This window comes from Caloenas nicobarica, chromosome 1, assembly GCF_036013445.1.
Source record: "Caloenas nicobarica isolate bCalNic1 chromosome 1, bCalNic1.hap1, whole genome shotgun sequence".
NCBI lineage: Eukaryota > Metazoa > Chordata > Aves > Columbiformes > Columbidae > Caloenas > Caloenas nicobarica.
In genome coordinates this window covers 26834305-26857256 of record NC_088245.1, presented here as the reverse complement: position 1 = coordinate 26857256, position 22952 = coordinate 26834305, and the positions used below count along the sequence as shown (strand labels likewise).

The following is a 22952-nucleotide window of genomic DNA, read 5'->3' as shown; positions in this document are numbered from 1 at the left end:
CCACTTGGGACTTTTTTCACAAATTTTCTGAATACAGACAGGACATAACAACTGGAGATCTTCAGTAACAACAAGTAACTTCCTGAAATAAGTAAAACTGCTTGTTTTATTGACACAAAGGTGCCACAACATGGGTTCACATCTGGGCTACAGCCACCATATCATCAGCTGCTAGCAGCAACAAAGAGATTGACTATCCTATCACACAAGTTTCTGAAAGTTGATATATTAACATTTCTTTTTTCCCCCCCATATGAAGTGTTTCAGGTGCACCGCAAGTGTTGATGAAGGAACTACGAATGTAGCAGCAATTTTTAATACAAAAATCAACACTAATACCATGAGAGGCAGTGGGCACAGTGTGAAAGACAGAAGGTTCCTTCTGAACAGCAGGAAACACTACTGTGTTGGTGACCCAGCACTGGCACAGGTTGCCCAGGAGGCTGTGGAGTCCCCATCTTTGGAGATTTTCAAAAGCCAACACAGTCCTGGGCAACCAGCTCTAGGTTGGTCCTCCTTGAGGAGTGGGGCTGGAACAGATGCCCTCCAGGGGTCCCTTCCAACCTCACCCATTCTGTGTTTCTGTGACACAAAACAAACATACCGAAAAGACCACATAACAACTTTCTTGGCAGTACTATACACTCACAGTAATTATAAAGCTAAGGTGCATAAAGTGCCAGCAAGGTAAAGTGCCCTGTTCTCCAGCTTGAACACTGGTAAAACTTCCACTTCATCAGCAGAAATATTCACTGCATCAGGACTGAAACAGCAGGCTCAAAGCACATCAAATAATGCCCTAAGCATTGAAATAGCACTGCGACCATTAAAAACACGGAGTGAAAGTATTAAACAGAGCAAAGGGAAATGCTTTTGTTAAAACGCAGAATAAGAGTGGAGCAAAATAATCCATCTACCTTAGTAAGAAACATTTGACAGTTGTCAAGCTCAAGAATCAAGATTCATCAATCTGCTAGTCAGAAAAAAATAGATACGGTTCTTATTGCAAGTGCAAAATAAACCAACAGGTAAGTGCAATGTGCTTGACATCCATTTAATAGACTTAGAATTTCTATTCAGACTGCAATAAACACGTTTATATTCAAACTGCAATAAACACATTTTCAAATCTGAACCATGGGATGGGAAACCAGAGATGCACTATGTAAACAAAATGATTTCCAGAGCCTTTCTCTAGCATTTTATTCAAATCAGATAATTTTTGGCTAAAACATCATGGTACTCCTGCATTGCCTTGCAAAGTAGATCGTGGTCAACATTGACATTTTTTGAAGATCTATCAGTGGATACCACGGGAGAAGCTCCAGCAGATGCAGTTTCAAGTTCAGCAGTGGCTGGGGAGAAAAGAGACAAGATTCTTGGTGTTACTTTTACAGTAGACACTGTAAAAACATTATGGGTAACTGGAGAAATTACAGTCCAGAAAGAGGTTTAAAAACTTCCAAGGGAACATAACAACGAAAGGGCGAGGCACAAAGGAAGAAATACTTTTTTTTTCCTCATCCGCTTATCAGTCAGCAGTATTTCTAAAGCTAATGAAAGAAATTCCAGAGGCTCCACACTGAACATCTTCAGGGAATCCACCTGATTACACCAGTGCTAAATTTAGCCTCCTGCAGGCCTCTTCAGCCTCAAGCGTCTGTTTTCTATAAATGTTCGAACCAGTAATTTACTGGAACACTGCTCCTAAAAAACAGCTTCTGCATTCACTGTGACAAACTGGAAAGAATCTGGCTGTGAAAACGCAAACACTTTTCCAGTGCAGTCAGGTCAGGACAAGTCTCCCAGCCTGGCACCTTCTCTGAGGGGCACTTCTGTAACTCACCCTGGCAAAACTCTTTCCTCCATGAAAACACATACTCCGTGAAAGCAAAGCCACCTTTGCCATCTTTCTCCAGCCACCTTTTTTAGACAAGGTACCCAAACCAAACATACTCTATGACTCCTATCAGATGCACAATTACGTTCAAAATGCACATGGACATGATGCAATGGCTTTGTGTCCATTCAGACACATGCAAAGAGCTCTGAGGCTACAGCTGAACACTCTCTGTGTGATTCAGAGCATACAGAAACAGAAGGAAATGTTCTCAGGACCTACTTGCTTTCAAATAGCACCAGGCACTGCGAGGTGGTGACTCTGGGGGACCAACTATCATGAAATAGGTGAAATTCCTCTTTGGACACCTGGCCTCGTATTATAGAGCATGTTTTATGCTACGTATTACAAGTATTTAATTCATGTGTGCCTAAACACTATGGAATTAACTTTTCCCAAAGAAAGGGTATATTTTGTCACTGATTATATTCTTCAAAAAAGACTGCAACACAGAAGCTACAAATAGAAGCAATGAATAGTAGACAGCAAAAATTAAGAACTAACAGGAGAGAACATGTATGGCGTGGTTTAGAGCTGAATGCAGTTGAGGTACATGGAAGAAGTAGTGATGGCTGAAGTTATAAAAATCTTATCTCAGGGCTTCTTTTATGTTTGATGTTCGTGCTTGAGGATTAACCCTAGTGAAAGGTGATTTTGGCTTAAGCCAAGTGTATCTGTGTGGGGCAAATGAGTTTGTTTTCTTTGCACCTTTTTTTTTTTTCAGGTAACCACAAAACATTCTACACAATATTGTGGTAAGCAGGAAGTTCTCACATTCAAGTCTAAACTGGAAAGCTAGCAGAAAAAAAAAAAAGGTGCTCAGCACAGGAACTTCACAGCTTCCAAGCCGTTATTTTCAAGAGTTAGGAACAGTCATCTTTTTCCTTAAAAACACTCCTGACATAATGACACCTTACACTGTTCAAGTTCTTTGGTGATTTTTTCATCCAGTTCCTGCCGTACCTAGAATTATACAGAAAATATATAGTTAATATTTTGACAGTTACATTTTTGTAACACTAAAGCTCTAAAACATTCTTAAAACCCAAACATAACATGATAAAACCTAAACAAATAGAGACATCTTGGTTTGGGGCTTGGTTTTTAATGAAGAGAAACTCTTGGTCAGCCAGGCTGTAACATTCTCATTACTGAGCAACATTCACTATAGCACAAAACAACCTGTAGCTCACCGGCTGGATTATAACTGGGCATTTAAAAAATATACAGGAAAAAAGCACTGTGGAATTATTACAATGAAGGTCTGGCTAAAGTCTGTAATCAAATACATGAGCAGAATGTCAGCTAAATGCTGAGATATGCACAAATATCCACAGGGACAAATTCAGTCAAGGCTGGCTTCTGGAACTTCCTAAGAGAAGAGGCACAACAGCAGCTGCTGCAGGATTGACATGTACTATTGTATAGAAAAAAGCATGCCCCAATATTCTTTTCTGCATCTTAAGATGGAAAATTGAAAGAGCTCCTACAGATCACACCAAGACTTTTCTCTATTGGTATTGCCAATACCATGACATACATATATAGAAAATATAAAACCGCACATTTTTCTCGACAACTTTGTACCAAGAAAAGATAGCTACAGCTTCCGCACAGCAAGTGCTGTGGGTTTTATTATGTTACCGAAATCAAGTTGGACCACTAGAAAGGAGCACTTAACTCGTTTCTCCCCTAGAAGGTGGTTATTGGTACCAATTAACTTATTCTCTCTTACGATTCTGACTTCAAAGACTTCATAAGAAGAAATGGGATCTTTCAAAGAGTCATAGTCCAAGCGCTATATGCTGTTGTTTACATTTTATGGTACTTGTGACTCCTACACCTTTTCCCATCAGGACTGTGACACATAGAAGTGAATTTCAAAATAGATACCATGCATCTTCCATGAAGATGTTGAGGGGCTTAGACCAGGTGAGCTATGTGGAGAGGCTGGAGAGCTGCGAGTGTTTCTTTATTGGAGTAGAGAAAGCTCAGAGGGACCTCATCTATGTGTATAAATACCTGGTGGGGGCAGTTAAGAAGATGGAGCCAGACTCCTCTTAGTCTTGCCAGGTAGAAGAACAAGAGGAATGGGCACAAATTGAGATAGAGGAAATTTCATTTTAACATAAGGATTTTTTTTTCCAAATTGTTAAGTGTGGTCAAACACTGGAACAAGTTGCCCAGAAAAGGCTGTGGAGTGTCTGTCCTTGGAGATGTACAAAACCTGGCTGGACATGATGGCTCACCCTGCTCTCAGCAGGGATGGGGTTGGACTAGATAACCTTCAGAGGCCACTTTTACTCTCACCCATTCTACGGTTCTCTGATTTTAGTAGTGAATTCCTGGGGAGAATAAGTATTTTATGAAATGAGGAGGCTATCTAGCAACATACCAAGAAAAGAAAAAAAACCAAAGCAGAAAAAGAGCTGAAACACTGTACAATGTACCCAGCAGGCCACAGAGCAAGAGCCTCAGGGGGAAGCACTCTGCAGACCCTCACAAGAAGAGCAGCTACAGGCAGTAAGTCCAAGGGCCAGAGAAGTGGGGCTGTAAACCAGCAAAGTGGAGGGAAGGGCCCTCTGTCCAGGGCTACAGGGATGGCTGTGACCAAATGCACCAGCTTCTCCAGGAGAAGAACCACTCAGTGGTACTTTGTTGGAATAGTCTGTGCCTTCACAGCTAGAAGAGGGGAGCACAGAGCTGAAAGAACAACAGAAAAGGACCCCCCAAACCCCCAAACCTCTGTTTTCAAGCAGGTACAAGCAGCAGCAAAATCCTGGGGAGAAGGGATCCCCTGACACATGAAGTGAGACATAAGTAACAAAAGTAAGAAAACTAATGTCTAGACCAAAAGACAACCCAAACCCAGGACCAATCCTAAGCAAAGCAGTAGTAGTTAAGGTGGTGGAAGAAATCACTTTCTCTGGTTTCTGGAGCCTTTATAATGACCAGAAGGTCCACAGGACCCTCTGCAATGTGTGTGAATGAATGAAGAGAAGAAAAAGATCTTGTTTTCCTCTTATTCATTCCATTAACATCTTTGTGATTCTCTTTCAAAGCTGAGGAAAGAGAAACAAGTGGGAAAATAAGCCAACGCTGATTTCTGAAAAGGAAATGAAGAGCCAGGCAACATATACCTTTGAGGACTCTAACTTGCCTCCACTGTTCTCCTTTCCCTCAACGCCCTGGAAAAGGCACCATCTCTGACTATCCCAAGCCTCCTGAGCAGGTACTTCTCACCTCGCTGCACATCTCTTCAGGCAGTAACATCCTGGGTTCCCTTGCAGCAGTCACCTTCTCAATAATTGTTTTTCATACAGCGGTGTTGACTGACTACTTACCCACATGGGTTGCCTGAGCACAGAGTAGGTTGGATCTTGTGAGACTCCATAAGATGATTCTCAGAGTCTAGGAACTTAACTTCAGCACAGTCCTGGTACTTCAGACACAACCGCTGTTACTACCAAGAACTTTTTGAATATCAGAACTGGCAAGAAGGGTAAACCAGACTACTCCTATAGTTTAAAGAAGTTCCATTATAACAGATGAAATCCATACACTGTCATCTTACAGACAGTTAACTACCACAGAAGCCACAACATTAAAAATACATAAGGCATGAAAGTACTCTGCAGCAGTCATTCTTTCACTTGGACAAACTAACAAGTTCAAAATACTTGCAGTATTAGGAAAACGTGAATGCATCAGTCAGTTTTAATCAAAACCTAACAGCATAAATAGACAAAACATTTCCAGTATAAAATAGCACCCAACATTAAACAATAGTGGCTACGAACCTTGTCATGTATCTGGCTGCAAAGAAGAGAGAGAAGAACAGATTTTTGATTAAGGAGCTGAAGAAGAAAGAAAAACGGCCTTAAGTTCAAAGGTCTTCAGTGAGAAATAAGAACATGGCCTACATATAAATGAAGTAAAAAAAGCAAACAATACAAAGACTGCTACAATACAAGAGTGCAGATGGAAAATGAAATCAGAAAAGGAACAGAAACAGAGAGAGAGAATAGGAAGTAGACATTCCCTTTCTCACATTATGTAGGAAAACTAGTTTCACAAATCCACTAATTCACACTGGTTGCAGCTAGCAGAGTTCACTATTATTTTCTATGTCAAGACACCCACTTGAATTTGCACTGCCCTTTGGCACAGCTGTTAGGATTTAAGCTTGACATTTGTTAAACCTAACAACAGGATTCCAGTCCCAAAATCACCTTTCAGCAGACACTCCTTGCCTTAGCCTCTGGACTAAGGCAGCAGTTCCAAACTATGACACACAGACCACTAACAGTCCCTCATATTTGTGTTTCATCTGCTTGATTCAGTTGGTGACATGCCAATTCGTGAGTAGTTTGGGAATGAGTAAAACACATCATAAAAGGACAAAAAGGCCCTGTCAAAGATCTCTTTACACCTGTGACAGGCAATACACACATACATCCTTCTTATGATACAAGTCCTACTATGAAACAAATTTCAGCCACAGTCACTGTTGTAGTTACATGCACAGAATTTTTCAAGTGCTTGTAATTTATTCCTCATTACTGGAGCTCTAATAAAAATAAAAACAACCAAAAATCCCAAAGGCATTTGCATGTGATTGGGATTTTACTGTTAATGAGGTTGTGTCAATTTGAACTTTTTTGTGTTTTTCAAGATATTTTTGCATTTCCATTTTAAGGTTATTAATGTCTGTAGCATATCTATTTAATAAGGGGGAAGAGGCTATACTGTAAAGGAACACCTTTTTTTTAAAAAAGAATAAATACTCATTTTTTGCTGAGCTTGCAACATGACCATTATCAAAATGTAATCCTATACGCATGATCACTGATATTTACCTCTCATGTTAAGTAGTGGTTTAGCAAAACTGAAATCTTTCAAGCCTTTAAACTCCAAATTCCTCATTATGTCTAAAAGATGCAACTGTGCTCACTTGCCAGAAGAACACTTCTTCCTCTTGTTTGCAATCAGCATCATTTACCAAAACTTCTTCCAACATGGATGAAGAATTAAAACCAGTATTTTGAATAATAGCAGTGTGAAGTATTTTGCCCTCCTTGCCCTTGAAGCTATTTCAAAGCTTTTGCATAAACCGAATTTACAAAAACATCCTCCTCTTACGAATGGCATCTCCTCTGCTTCAAATAGCCTTTCTCATCTTGAGCAAGCTACTGGGAGAAACATCAAATCCACACAGAGTGCTCTGACTAAAAAAAGAAGTGCAAGATGACTACCTGAGGCATGCTGCAATTTAAGCTCCTTAACTCCCTGTCATGATGAGCTTTAGTGGCAGGAGCATTTGTAATCTCCAGCCAAGAAGGCACTGCTCAGCTTGAATTTAAAGGCAAGACAAATTCTGTAGAAGAGAACCAGGTTACTGGAAAAAACCTGAGGCATAACTGAAGTGAACAGTGAAGTGAAGAAAAGGCTTAGAGTCAGAGAAACTCTTCTGTCATTAAATAACCTGGTGAACAGGGAGAGTACTAAGCAGCACAAATGGCAAAGCACTTCAAAATAGACTGAAACGGTCATCTCTGAATTCTTGACTCATGCTCCTACTTGTCTCCTGAGAGGCACAGGACTCCTGCAGAAATAACAGCACAGACTGTGCATCTGGTAATTTTGCATTTGGAAACTCGATGAGATTCACCACCTATTATTGCATGCGGAGGGATGCAGGCAGTTTTCTCCTTTTGTTACTTCCCGACTTAAAGCCTTATTTTCCAATTCAATCCTCTTTTTTCAGATGCACATCAGAAATCCTGTACTTTCAGTTCCTCAGAAATATGGTATAGTTTCAAACACTTTTCATGACATACTGCACCAAGTTGAGGAAACTTAAGCAGCAGTTCTAAGTGAAATACCTACTTAGATGTATGCCCTCTAGCAACTACTGCACCTCTCAGATCCCTCTTTCTTTTTTCTGAAAAAGAATATCAGGTTTTAAGACTTTCTTGAATAAAATGAATATCGAGTGACTTGAGGCTACAGACAGTGCCATTGCATTTAGTCTTAGTTGTCCCCTACCTAGCGATTACAGAAAGAAATCACAAAAGGATGTGCAGCTGGATTTAGTAACAGGGAAGTCAAATTCATGCTGGTAATTCAGAGTCCCAGAGACCAACCTTCTGCTTTGATTGAGGGAGAACATGCATGCTGAGATTTCCAGCTTTATCTTAAGACAAACTGGTAGAAATGGTAAGAAATTAGTCAGTCCTCTAAGGCTTCAGCAGTAGTTATACTCACCTTCATTCAAGGAAGAAAATTTTAGAATTTAATCCTATGTTAGAATTAAAAGCTAATCCCAAGAAGACAAGCTGTGTATAGTGAGAGCCAATTATCCTCAGCTCCTCTGTTGACAACAAACTAAAATTTACTGTAGGTTGCAAACAAGATCAGAGAGAACGAAGTCCTAGCAACAAAACCGCACTAGGAAGGAGACATTTAGGTATATAACAAAGCCCTCAAACTAACAAACAAAACCCCACCTGATATCAGTAATTGGAGACTGGGGAAATGTCATACATACTTGTTCTTCAACTTCTTTGAAAGTTTGCTCAAGGCTGATGATATTTTTTCGTTCTGTTTTTTTAAACTTTCAAAGTGACACCTCAAATAGCAGTACCAAAACCTAAACACATTCCTCAGCATAGCAATCCATCACAAAATGTAAGATGATGTTGAAGTCAGGACACTGCGTGAGAACAGTATCACCATTCTCAATCTAATGCACTCTTTTCTTCAAATCAGCTCAATTTTTTCCCACAAGTAGATTTAGGAACTATTTTTCACAAAATGTTGAAGCACCCTATATAAAGATTTGAAATATATATCTGCATGTACTAGCGAATGGATAAAAACAATGAGCTATGACATAGCCTTTTAAAATATTTAATTTCTCTAATACACTTAAGGGAAACTAGGAAGTCAGTAAAGGTATCTTGATATTGACAAAACTCTGAGATGCCCAGAGAGTTCCAGTTTCTTCTGGAAAATTAAAATGGAAAGGACTATCTGAAGAGTGTTGCTGTAATTCAGTTAAGAGGCACCAAGTATTCCCACTTTCTTTCCCTTCACGGTCTTTTTTTTCCCTGTTTCTTCTTTTTCAAAAAAGGCAAAACTGTTAACGCTTTTCTTTTAAACTAGGGCAGCTCTTTTCCTAGAAGTGGGATGGTTTTCTCCTTTGCCTTTTTCTTCTTTTAACATCTTGCACCCATCTCTGTGCTTTCTTTTCCTCACCTGTTCCTTGCTCCCTACCCCTCTTGTTCCAGCCTTCTCCTTATTTCACTTTTGCAGTGGGTCCCTGAATTTTTTCTCCTTTCTACTGCTTGCACACAGAATAGCCCCTGCAGATGGTGCAGTACTAATTACAGTTTTGACTAATGAGTTTTTTGACCTCAAAACCACATTCACAGTGATACAGAAAAGTTGATCTCTAGCTGCCACTGCTACGCATAACCTACACTGCTTTGTGCCTCTTTTCTTAAACCAGGTGCAGTTATGTAGACACACTGTCTAAATGGGTTCTTTCCAATGTGGGTGGGACCACTGAACTGAGATGGACTTAGAAGTGAATGATTACTTTTCACATTCATTCAACAACTGAATACACAAGGGACAGAACACAGACTGAACAGAGAAGCTCGTCCATGCCTCAGTTCTCTGCTGGGTGGGAAACTGATTACAACTATTGACATTTGGTTTCCAAATCTCATTACATAATGTTCACCATTCTGTGAGGGATCTGCTGTCACACTGACTGCTAATGGCAGGGCATACTTTGACCAGAGGTATTGCAGAGGTTGTGGCATTGCTGCAAAATTAGAAAGTTGTGAAGACTTCCAGAGTAGTAGTTAATTTTACCTTTTTACGTAATAACACATAGCAGGAACTAAAACACAAATGCCTCCTATGCATAGTACACATCCTACATTGAAGTATGAAGTGATTCTGCTCATATCATCCTATTTTGAAGCATCCCTTTGTTGGTGTTAATGTACTAAACAAGTTCCACTGAAGAAATTGCTAGAACGAAGATCAGTGAAGAAGGAAAAAGTTGTGTGAAGAAAGATGTCTGATGGGATTTTGCACTCATCCTGAAGTTAGCCATTTTAAATAGGTCATACACACTATACATTAAAATTCAATGAGGAGATTAGCTGGGAACTTCCTATGCCATGGTATTCTTTATCACAGTTTCTCTTGTAAAATAATGTAGTTACACAGTTCATTATTTAGATTTCAGTATTTTTCAGTCTTTGAGCAGTCTTGGAAATCTGTACAACCCTGATGACCAGAAGTCTTCACTTCTACCACATATAGTTCTGTACTGTTTTGATGATTAGCAGTTGTTTTGTCTTACTAGACCATATGGTTTGGAACTACGAATGGATTCTAACTTTAGGCTAAAAGGCACGACAACCTTGCTTACAGATACTCTTTAGCAGTAGTTGAGAACAGTATTTCAAAATGCTTACCTTAGCCACATAGGCTTCAACCTTGTTTCTTGATGATAATGCGCTCCCGGCTGGGCTTAGGAAACTTCCTCCTAGACTCAGACTTCTGTTCAGTGCCAAATTGTTGCCAAGATGTCCCAGTTCAGTTGAATACAGAACTGGACTTGCAGCCAGACCTCCGCTGACAATGCTGCTTGCAATTAAAGATTTGCTTCTATGGCGTTCCTGAAGGAGCTTCGCGTTGGCTTCTGCGAGTTTCTCATTAGCTCTGAAACATTCAGAAGCATACAAAGAATTACCTTTGGGAGTAACTCTTCCACAAAGTTACCCCCCAGGTCTTTGACTCTTACTTGACTTCTGAAAGTAGAAGGGATTAAGACCGTCCGAAACAAGAATATAATTTGATCTGAGGTTTTTTGGAGAGCCTATTTCTAAGAAGTCACATTACCTACGTGCTTAAGAACTCTGGGCTACCTTCCCTTTCCCAAGGAAAGCCCAAACCTCAGACATGGTGCTAAAATGGAACCCAGAAAAGATTTTTTTTTGTTTTTGCTTCACACAATCAAATTCTGCTGCCTGAAGCACCTATCATTTGAGCAGTAAAGGACATGAAATTTATCTTTTCTGCCATACACAGAATAAAAGGAAGAGGTTATTAGAGATTAGCAAAAAGGCTGCCTGTTAAAGCACAAACAACTTAAAACATACCCTAGTAATGCCATGATCAGTGGTGTTACCGCTGGAACACTAAAGAGAAATGAAGACAGTTCTAATGAAGGGGAAAGGTCTTAAGGTACTTTCCTCACAAATATGCCATCTTATATGTACATACATAATGCTAACCAGATATAGAAGAGGGATTTTAGGAGGAAAATGCATGAGGAAAAAGTATCTTATTACCACTCCAAAAAAGCATGGACTTACCTTTCCAGTTTATTTGCCAGGCATCTTCTAATTTTCACTTCCTCCAGATACATCTGTTTGTACCTTTCCACTTCTGCCTGCGTGGATTCTTTTTGAAAAATATTGTCTTGTTGGGTATTTTTTATCCTGTCCAATTCACATTCAAGATCTCTAATTCTGTGTTTTAGCTGGTTTCTCAGGGAAGCATGATGACTGGCTCTGATTTGTTCTAATCTGTCCTGGGAGGCTGCCTGCGTCTGAAGCAGATAATGCACTTTGAACCACCACAAAGACAACAGAAGACTCCCCACCAGTCAGTTTCTTGTACACAATTTTGAGGGCCCAGATTTACTTAGTGAGGCAACTCTGCCTCCTCACTACCATCAGCAATCAAGGCAGAACTCTGGAACTACCACGTTATGTAATTCTTTTCATTCAGAAAGAAACCCCTTCTTAGAATCATTACTCATAAAAGCTACTAATTGAAAGAACACTGTCTCTATAGGACAAGGCATATAGAAAAGGATTCCTCGAAGGAATTATGAGGATCCCTCACCTCCACCCCCTGTACAACTTCAGTGACTTCTTTTCTGAGCGCTTTCCCCTGTACAGTGACAAAGCAGGACCTGTATGTCTGGCCATGACAACTCTTAAGTGTCAATATTCAGTTCAAGGATGAACAGCAAGAACAAGGACAGACAGTGATACCCCCCAAGAACAGCAAAACAGAAATCTACCTTGGGCAAGCTTTTGATTCAGGGCCCTGCAGGCACATTACTCATACATGAAAGCACTATTGCCCAACCATATTTCCTGTCTTTGCTGAAGGGCAGTGGGAGAAGAAGTACAGCACTAACACACAGAATCAGGAACCAAAACCAACATACTAAAAAATGATCACCACAACAGAAGTATATAATAGAGACTACAGGCACACACAAGAAATTCACTTACCTGCAAAAATAGATTGACTTCTTGTAGTTTTTGTCTTATTTCTTGTCCGGCTCGTTCTTCCATTTCTTTTTTATATTGTTCCATACGGCTGTGATCCACTGCGTTAGTCTCCAAACGATGTTTAAGGTTAGCCACCTCTTCTTTCAGCTGGCATTTGCTCTTCTCCAGTTTTTCATGGTTCCCACGCATGGTGGACAACTCTTCTCGCAAATCCTGATTTTGTGCTTCTAGCTGCATGCATTTTTTAGACTCTACCTCCAACTGCTGGGAAAGTTCACCAACCTGTAGACAGCAAAAAGGAAAAAAAAAAGGAACTCAGAGGGGTCTAAAATGAATCAAGTCTGTGAAAAATCAGTAAAGGCGTTGGCCATCAAGACTGTATTTATCATCTGCTGATCCAGCACTGTATCAAAGTGAAACCAGGCTCTTTTAAAACAAAAACAGCTTTCACATCATTTCTGATAGGATTCCTTCCAACAGAAACACAAAAACACTGCTAACTTTTGGACTAAAAATGAGCCACTGCAAAGGCAGTTCACTCATTCTACAGCAATCGCTTCTAAAAACGTATGCAGTTCTGAAACATGGCTGCTTTAGCAAAACATCTGAGTAATGAGCGGAGAAGTAGATAAAAGGTTACACGCTACTGTACAGCCAGAGCAACACGAAAAGCACTTCTGGAAACTCTGCAGTTTTGTGTAACAGTAGAAGGAGCATCAAGAAAAGTCAATAAATTGCAGAATACAGCCAAGAAAAACAAAACAAAACAAAAAAAAAATCAAGAACATGAAAAGTAGTAGAGGGAAATAATAAAACAGGTTTCAAATTGAAAAACACCACCACCATAAAACCCAAACAAATCAAGACTCACCTTTGTTCTTAATCTACCAACTTCATTGACCGTTTCAGAATACCTGTTCTTCATTTCTCCCTGCAAATTAAGCTGAGACTCTTTCTCTCTCCCCTCATACACCCTTAGTTTCTTCGTAGCTCTGCTCAGGAGTCTCTTCAGCCTGCAGAGCAAATTAGTCAAGAAACCAATGAAACAAAGGAACAACCCGCCTTTTTCACATACTCTTTATGTAAACAGCACAGACAGGGCTGTTGTAGTTTAGCCTCAAGTCTCCCACCCCCCAACTCGCAACTACAACCACATGCTGCTCGCTAACCCCTCCTCTGCCCCAGTGGGATGGGGAGGAGAACTGGGACACAAAACCACAAAATGCAACTCATGGATTGGCATAAGAACAATCTAATGGAACAGCGAGAAGAAACAAACAAACACACACACACACATTACTATAGAAACCACAAAAAACTCCGAACAACAACAAAACCCACGAACAAACAAAAAAACCCCAATAACAATGAAAGAATATACAAAGCAAGGGACACACAGCACAAATCTCTCACCTTGTGGTAATCCTGGTGTGCAGGTCACTTAGGCAGTGATTGTGAACTCCCAACCACAGTCCGTGTCAAAACCTCCCCCCATCCCAGGCAGCAGCTCGCACTCGAGACACAATAGCACTGAACTGCATGGTCCAGAGAGAACCGAGTGTCCGGGAGCACCCGCTACCCAGCAATCAGCAGGAGAAACGCTGCCACCCCCGGCCAGCCCCCCTTACTGAGTGCAACCTCATACGGGATCAAATACCCCTTTGGCTAGTTTTGCGTCACCTGTCCTGGCTGTGTCAACCCCCCCAGCTACCTGTGGAAATATAACCTTACCGTGGCCAACCCAGCACAATGGCCTTGCTTTATCTTTAATGTGCTTGACACACCAGGAATTACTGAGAAAAGCCAGCATTACTGTGCCAGAAATCACTTGGAGGGTCCCAATTTGACATGAAAAGAGGAATAAAGGACTTCCTTTCCCCCAGGAGAATGCAGAGTGACCTGCATTTGCAGTTCTTTTGGCAGCTATTGAAAACTATATGCTCATGCACAGAAGCGCCTTGCAATAACTAACATGAGGCCTGCATTTGCTCACAAAGAGTTATGTAAACCTATTTTTCCATTAAAGTTCAATAAAGCTTGACTTCTGCTCATGGATACCTCTTCAACATACTAAAAAGCCATACCTCTCACAGTCTGTCTGCAGTTCAATGTTTCTTTTCATTTCTTGGTCCAAACGCAGTTCAACTGGGCGTTTCAACTCTGCCAGCTTCTTCACTTTCTTTCTCTCACTCTCGCACTTTCAAAACAGAAAAGATACATGACACACAGAGATGAGGAACAGTTTCTATATGCAGTATGTGCATCCAGTGTTCTCTGCGGAGAAGCTGCAGTACATCTCTACCCGTTAGCCAAGTTCCACAGAATAACAAGGGATAGAATTCTTGAGAACATTTAATCACTTCAGGTTTCACATCAAACAAGACAATACATAGCAACAGAAACAGATGTCCCCACCGAAGCAAAGGCCACTGTCTTCTAATGTTTCAAGACAAAAAGGTAGAAAAGATGCTGGAAAATGCTTTTGGCAGTTCCTCTGCTCATAGCAGGAATTACATAGGTATCACAGGAGAACACAGATCAATCTAAAGCTTTCATGGGATCTTCAAATGACCAACATGCAAGGGCTTGCAGAGGTATTTATCTTTTGGAATTCTACAGTGTTTTATTCCCCTCTGCCATTACCTTCATGTCTTCTTTGCAGGTATTTATTCACATGTTGTTCCTATTGGTGTTTTCTCAGCTAAACCAGAGGAGAGCTGGCACCTGTTTTGACTTTGTGCTTCCATTTTTCCTCTGCAGAAAAGGAGAAAAGCGAAAGACTGCCCCTTGGAAACTGGCAGCCATTTCTTGTTTCCCAAGCACTAGTTCATTTGTTCATTTGCCTGAATCCCTTCAGTACTTTTTCCTGCAAGGCTTATATACTCCTGCTACTCTGAAAACATGCAGCAGCTCCTCCATACATTGCACTGGAAACATGAAGTATTTTATCCCTGCCCAGGAGCCAAGGGGTCAGAAGATGAGCAGAAGGTATCAAGAAAGAACTGGGGAACTGCAGCCTCGCTTGATGTGCGCAACTGAGAGCAAACCACCCTGGGAACTCTTCCCAACAGAACAACTCCAGAATTCACACAAGGATACCCAGCTAGCTTTTATTTGCTTCCTGGATGACAGCCAAATCACAAGAACCTGAATGGCAAGGATACCAGGAAAAAGGCTGAGTATGTAAGAACTCAACAAAAAGGTGAACACGGTTCTCCTGGATATTGGCTGGGTATCTGGAGAATTTCCTGGGCTCACCTGTTCCAAGAGTTCAGCCTTTTCCCTGTCAAGCTGAGCAACACGCTCCTCAAGGTGGGATCTTAACTTCAATTGCTCTTCCCACATGCTGTGTGAGTCCTTTGGTGTCCAAGCCAGCTTTTGCATCTGTGAAAGCAACAGTGGCAAAGGAAAAAGACTACGGTGACTGGAAAGACAACACTGCAATAGAGAACACTAACTTATGTGGAAACAGGCCTAAGGTCTCCTCTCCCCATCCAAGATCTATGGTTAAGGTTAATGCGGATTGTGGAACACACCTCAGGTAACATAACCAAGAACAGCAAGTGAAACTGGCGGAAATGAAAAGATAAGGTTGAAACTTTGGAGAGATAAGACACACACACACACACAAAATGATCCTACAACTTTCTTCCAAAGGTCCTCCAGAGTTCATGATACATACTTTATATTATAATAATTCCTCTGGTGCCCACCACAGAAAAAACTCTACCCTCACACCTTCTGTAACAGCTGTACATCTCCTGAGAGAAAAAAAATGTTTTCAAATCAACACTGCTATTTATGCTTCTACCCAAAGAGACAAAGATTTGCCTAACAGATCAATACATTTGAGTGGAATAGAACTTGCTAATTCAGTTCAAGTATAAAGAATGCAAGTTGACTAGAAGCTTTTAGTAGCATTCTGTAAGAAAAAAAAAAAAATAAAGTCTACTGATATACAGAAAGTCATTGAAAACCTTAGCACAAAGGCTTAGATTAAAAAATCCTTAAGGTGTACAACTTTCTCAAGTGTCCTTACAGAGTAGGTGAAATGCTGGGTCTTATGACAGAAGCTACATGGTATCATGGGCAATCTCTGACAAAAGCGAAGAAAATACTGGTCTCCTAAGTTCAGTCTCCTCTCAGTTTTCAACCACAGATCTCCCTGCTGCCCACAACATTCATTCTGTCCATCATCTGCCATGTTTTAACTCCAGTAGGCAGCTAAGAACCACACAGCCACTTGCTCACTCCCCACTCGTGGGATGGGAGAAATAATTCATCAGACAAATCACGCTGGTGAACACCACAACACAGATACAAAACACAGCAGCAGGGGAATGAGGAAATTTACAGTCTTTTCCCTTGAGGGTGGCCTTGCCCTAAAACCAGAAGGGTATTTGTCAGCTGCACTGTGCCTACATAGCCCACCTGATATCACAGAATCATAGAGTGGTTGCAGTTGGAAGGGACCTCTGGAGATCATCTAGTTCAACCCACCTGCTAAAGCAGGTACGCCTAGAGTAGATCACACAGGAATGCATCTTGTTTTCATCAATTACACGCACACAAAAAATTCAAAGACTAAAACAGTCATTCATCAAAGCCAGTCATGTACCTGCTGATGGTGGTGGTCCCCTGCAGCTGCCTGTGTTGTCCGTAAGCTAGTTATCAAGTCTTCCAGGCGGTTATGAATCTACGGAAGCATTATAAGAAGCAAGACAACACACTATGACTTTCCAGGCTGCAGTTTACACCTCATCACCAACAATAAATATTACATATACCTCTTCACCCCTTTATTCCTATAGCATTTACGACCAGCACCAATGATCAAAACAGCCTTAGTTTGATGCCGCTGTAAAATTGTTAGCAATCATCACCTCTGCCTTTTGCTTTATGAAAAGAGAACATCATGTGGGATATGAAGAATCTTCAATGAAAACAAGTATTAAGTTTTTCCCACCCACAGTACATTTGAAAATTATGCCCTATTAACCAAAGGGGAAAGACCAGCACTGTGACTGCCTTCCCTCTTCTCTTTTCAGTATCAGTACAAAGTTCAACTTTCACACCTAGTTATTTTCAAAATCTCTTCAGCTCTAACAACTAGAGTCGTAACAAGAAGCCCAGCTCACTGGTTACAATACAAAAATAATTTGCTTCATAAAGGCCACAGATGAAAGCACCTTATCTGAGCTAAAATTAACCACCGCATAGTGGCAGTGGGAAATTCCAAGGCTCACACTGAGTTCTGCAAATGATACCACAGGCATTCTTCTTCACTGCTTCATGGAAACACATACCAAGTGGCCAAAGGAAAAGCAATTCTGCACAGCAAATGTTCTGGAGTATAATTTTTTGTCCCGGTCTGATGATGCCAGTCAGGCCTCTGGCACAAAGTGCTTGGCATCAATATCCTCTGTGGAATTTCCACGAATTAACTTGACGAATACCTTTCATAATACACATTGCAACAAGTGTCTGGAGCAGCATCTGATGTCACAACAGGTCTAACGCAGACAATAGTCACACCAGCTTATTGGTGTCAAATCCTTACCTCTCAGAGGTAAGCAGCCTGTATTCAGAAGAACGCAGGAACTAAACTTCCCTAGGCTCTCCAGGAAACCTCATCTTAAAAGTTCCCCACAGAAATAGCTAACTGGGCTCAGCAGCTCACAAAAAGGGAAGTTTGTGACCAGCTTACTGAAGCAGAAGCTTGCAGGTCTCTCTGAAGGGCTTCAATCCTATTGTTTTGTTGCTGGACTGTGGCTTCCAACCTGGCATTTTCAATTTCGAGGCTTAAAAAGAAATACAGGTCTTATTATGAAAATCCAGAGCACCACTAGTGAAAGAACAGCATGAAATAACATGATCGAAACCAAAAGCACCCTTGAAAATTGTGTATAAACGTGCTGTGATGCAACAAGGCTCTCCTGTTGTTTTCACACAGTCCCAGAAAGCAACAGACACCTGGCTTCACAGGGTTATTCTCTTACCGTTGCACATGTTCTTCCAGTTGTTTTATAGTAGTATTAGTCCCAGAAGATGCCAAGAGGAGGTCCTGCATTTTCTGTGAAGAAGCCAGGACTTCTTTTTCTTTATTTTCCAAGGCAATCTTTAAGTCTTGAACACAATGCTCAGACTGAAGATGCTCTTCTTCCAGCTCCAGCAACTGTAAAATCCCAGCAAGAATCCACAGTAGTCAGGTGAGCTTGTATAGAGAGGAATCAACTACTGCTGAAGAATTCAAGTACTGCATGCGTGTGTGCATACCCTCTCCTCCAAGAAACGTCATCATTTCAAGTACATTCAAACCTTGGCCTCTACTGGCAAATGAACACAAACTGCGTTACTGCAGCATCTTCAAACTGGCCTCTCCCATCCCTGCACTGATTTCCTACAGCACGTTTCTAAGCACCGACACTGCCCCTCTGAGCCTTTCAGTGACTTGTAACACTCTTTGTATCGTATTCGCTTGTTTATTCCTCCATTAAAAATATGAATTGAAAAGTTCATCCTTCTCCTAAAGTGACTTCACAACTCCCTCATAAGACATTAAGATGATTTCTGATTAGATGAGGCCTCTACACTTCTGTGGTCGTAAGAACACTGCCAAAGGTGGCCTCTGCCTCAGAAAGTAGCTTACAGTGCATTTGCAAGAAAGCTGCTTAAGGATGACAAATTACAGCAGGGTCATAGAAAGGAGAGAAGAAGAAATAAAAAATAAAGAAAAACAAACCAACCCCCAAACAACAACAAATAAAATAAACAAATAAAAACAAACAAAAAACAACCACCAAAAAACCACCAAACCAAACCCTAACAAATTATATGCAGAATAAGCTACAAAAGCATTCAGAATTGACAACATCTGGTGGCAGTGGAGGTGAAAAAAGCATAGACAACATAAAAAAGCCCAAGTGCAGCAGTCCAGTATTTCTAGTGTTCATCAGAAACCAGACAACCTGCTTGGCCAAACCAAACGCAATAAACTACAGACACGTCAGTTTATTTTGCAAAGCAACTTAGGAAACAGAAACCTTTTTCCAAGTAAGGACAGACCATTCTCATGTCTAAGACATGGACACTAAGTTTATAAAACACTGCAATTCATTCACACATTAAATCTATTCTGTTGAAGTTTTTTCCAGGGTTTTGAGAACAACAATCGCTCCTACTTTCAACAGCCACCCTTGGATTTAGTCATATAGTTACGGACATTATGTACCTTGGTTTTAACCTTTTCCAATTCCTTTTGCAAGCGCAGCTTGTCTTCTTCCAGGTCACTGCGGTAACGTGCAGTAACTTCAAGTGAAGCCTCTGACATAGATTGCTTTTTAAGAGCATCAGCAAGCTCCTGCTGCAGCTGTCTGACCATGCCCTAATGAAACAGTTAAATGAGCATGAAGAAGGTTATAAGAATATGAAATATGCGTTCACTTTAACTTATTTGATTATACAAGTAGACCTGTCTTCAGATTGAACTCAAAGGTATGAAATATTGCCTGCTATCAGCAGGCATCTGCACAGATGTTGACTTCTCTTCATCCTTCTCAGCTGAGCACCTCCAAACTATCAGCAGCTGTACATGAAGACTTCTGTTTCCTAATACATAAAAAAGGCTCGAGTATTATTCTTCTTGGAACAATACACCAGCACATGCTGCAATAATGTATTTTTTTCCTAACAAAACCCAAAGAAGTCTGTTGCAATACAAGAGCCATAGTTTGACTGCAGATACTACTCTGATGACCAAAGGCAGGACTTTATATTAGATTGTCCTTTGTTCTGTCTGTCCATTACACAAATATAGTGCTAGAGTTAGGTTAGGTTAGGGTTGGACTCGATGATCCTGAGGGTCTCTTCCAACTGAAATGATTCTATGATTCTATAATTAAATGAATACATCTATCTGAAAGATCTTTTGAGATAAACTTTAAGTATATGTTCAATCACATCCTCTTGCAGTCTTCTTACTGAGTTCATTTAAGAATAACAACTGCTTTTATACTGGCAGATTAGATTTACAAAAATCTGGTTGCATTCTCCCATTACCTACAGCTTCCCTACCTACCCCCTATCTCCCTGCCTTTATTCTCTTCCAGCACTTTTCTCAACAAAAAACATCCACATGCAGAAATGGGAGCAACACCTGGGTCCTGCATGTTTAAGTAACATAAAATTATGCCAGTGCTTTGCATAGGAGCATGTTTCATATTCATGTACTGTGTGAATTTGCAGAAAGACAGTTTGACTGATGTCCTAATGAGTCTCTGTCCAGTTAATTAGTCTTTCACAGAGCCACAAAGAAAGAACACATTTAAATATGGCTACACATCATAAACCAGAGAATAGAAAGCTTAGGTCAATGTCTGAAATGAACTTCTTGAGGACCTGGCAGGACCCTTAGAACCCCCAAAACACATACATAAATTAACATTGGACACTACTAATACTCTTCGATTTTGATAGCAACTTATAGAGAAGCCATTTTTTTTTTAAATGTAGGACCTTAATATAAATCCATCCCACACCGCTTCACTTGTCTGCATTTTCATTTCTCAACCCTTGCATATTGGATGGTTCTTCCCTTTATACCACTTTTATTTGTGTCATCAGTGCAATACATATATAAAACTCATTAAATAAATAAAAATCATTCCACAGGGCAAAATGGACTAAGGAAAAGGTGAAAAAATTTCTAGAGAAGAATCACCTTTCTTGATCAAAGCTTAGACCTAGATACCTTTGTTCCGTTCACTGCTCAGATCTGAGCAGTAACATCCTGTTTAGCAAAACCTTCCATAATTCCAAGAGAAACAAGACAAACCAGAACAAAACAGCATTATTTGAGCCCTTGCTCATAACTTATACCTGGTACATTTTAGAAACATAAACGAATTTCAAGAACTGACAAACTTTAAATTGTTCTTTCTAAGTGTGTACTTTACCTCTCTTTCTACTTTGTCAGTCTCATATTTAAAGACTTGTTCTCTTAAATCAGTACACTTGGCATTTAATTCCTTGTTTCTCTCTTCCACAAGATAAACTTGCTTTTCAGTATCAACTCTGAGTTTGTTGAAAATATCATTAAACCGGTCCTGCACATCATTCACTACTTTTTCTTTGATGATCCCCTTGTTCTGCATATCTTCCAGTTGCTGACGGAGTAACAGGTTTTCACTCTGGAGGTGGGCCAGTCGTTCCTTCATGGATTCCTGCTTTATCATAAATTTGCTTACTTGATCTTTCTCAAGTTGTCGAGCATGATCACATTCCTTCGCCTGACACTGGGCTTGACTTAATTCTTTTTGTGTAATTTCCAAAAGCAGTGTTTTTTCTCTGAGCGTTTGTTTCAACTGGTGAAGCTCATTTTCTAGACTATTAGCTTTGCTTTCAGCTTTACTCAGCTGCTGCGACAAGCTCTTGTTGGTTTCTCGCACATCAGAAAGGTCATGATGGAGCTTGTCTTGCAAGCGAAGCCATTCATCACGTTCTCTCTGAAATGTTCGTTCGACATCACTTTTTGATGACTGATGACGTTCGAGTTCTTGAACAGTAGTGTTCAGGCGGGAGCGAAATGATTCAATTTCTGTCTCTAGTCTGTCTTTGCTTTCTTTCGTCTGCTCCAGTTTGGAAGTTAGCACTGCAGATTCTGTCTTTAATAAGTTCAGTTGTCCATTGTACTGAAAAACTGTTTGTGTTAAGGCTTCCTCGTTCAGTTTAAGTTCCTTTTTGAGATCTTCGTTTTTTTCTTTTAAGGTCTCATTTTCCTCTAAATATTTTCCTTCTTCCTCCTGGTGCCTAAGTCTTACTTGATCAAGTTCTACTCTTAACATAGTAATCTCATCTTGTAGTAACTGATTTTTGTACAACAGATCCTTTTCTCTCTCAGTGTCAGATTCCTGAATGACAGGGAACATAAATAAATAGCCAGCCGGGAAACGAACATACAAAACCACTTCAGCACTAAACTGCATTTTATAATTTCCAATACTGAAGCATGACTTCAAAGATGAGAGTGAAATTTCAGGTAATACACAAGCTACTCTATGAACCCATGCACATGTACAATGTATGCACACAATGGAAGTGTAACATACCCTTAAAACATAAGTGGACATCCCAAACATTCAACACATTTTTTCTTAAACCAGCAACAGAATAATAAAATTATTTAAAACATCTCAAGAATAAAGCTTTTAAAATGACAATGCTTTCTTGTATGTGCATGCCTTTAAAATATTCCCTTTAAGGCTAATTTAGCTGTGTTACAAATCTTGCAAAAACAAAGCTAAAAAGGGTATTTTCTTTCTCAAATGCCTTCTTAAAACTTAACCTCTTGTATTACTGAAAGTTAGCTATACAACATAATCATTCCTGGAATGCAGTCTTTTATTTTTGCCATTTATTTTATATATATAACATCTTTTCCACATAAACGTTTTTACTCTACATTTATATTCCCACAGCTTTGCTGCCCAATAATGGAAGGAGAAGAATTGTAAATATGCCCAAGCAACTGCAGCTGGGGTGTAGAAAAGCACATCTATCACAGTAATTTCTTTTTGGCCTTGTGTGCTTGACAAGTACAACCCTCTGTGTCCAGATAAATCAGGCCTGTGAGAAACTCAAAGGCACCTTATCAAATATGCCTGAGATTCCTGCTTTGTTGTGAGAAAGATCAAAGCACATAAAAACTACACCTGCTTCAG

At 40.2% G+C, this 22952-nt stretch overlaps 1 protein-coding gene across 1 annotated transcript in view; it reads right to left on the bottom strand.

The window, feature by feature from the left end:
* Window positions 1-840: 840 nt before the first annotated feature.
* ANKRD26 (ankyrin repeat domain containing 26) overlaps window positions 841-22952 on the bottom strand; it is a 58783-nt gene continuing 36671 nt past the window's right edge. Inside the window, exons 27-39 of the mRNA XM_065633042.1 lie at window positions 21189-22142; window positions 19466-19618; window positions 18234-18409; window positions 17942-18035; window positions 16853-16930; window positions 15493-15618; window positions 14319-14431; window positions 13106-13247; window positions 12235-12516; window positions 11302-11537; window positions 10399-10645; window positions 2818-2863; window positions 841-1355 (exon numbers count right to left, since the gene is read on the bottom strand). Of these exons, the coding sequence (XP_065489114.1) occupies window positions 1207-1355; window positions 2818-2863; window positions 10399-10645; window positions 11302-11537; window positions 12235-12516; window positions 13106-13247; window positions 14319-14431; window positions 15493-15618; window positions 16853-16930; window positions 17942-18035; window positions 18234-18409; window positions 19466-19618; window positions 21189-22142 (2796 nt within the window). The 3' untranslated portion in view covers window positions 841-1206. The remainder of the gene's footprint in view (window positions 1356-2817; window positions 2864-10398; window positions 10646-11301; window positions 11538-12234; window positions 12517-13105; window positions 13248-14318; window positions 14432-15492; window positions 15619-16852; window positions 16931-17941; window positions 18036-18233; window positions 18410-19465; window positions 19619-21188; window positions 22143-22952) is intronic.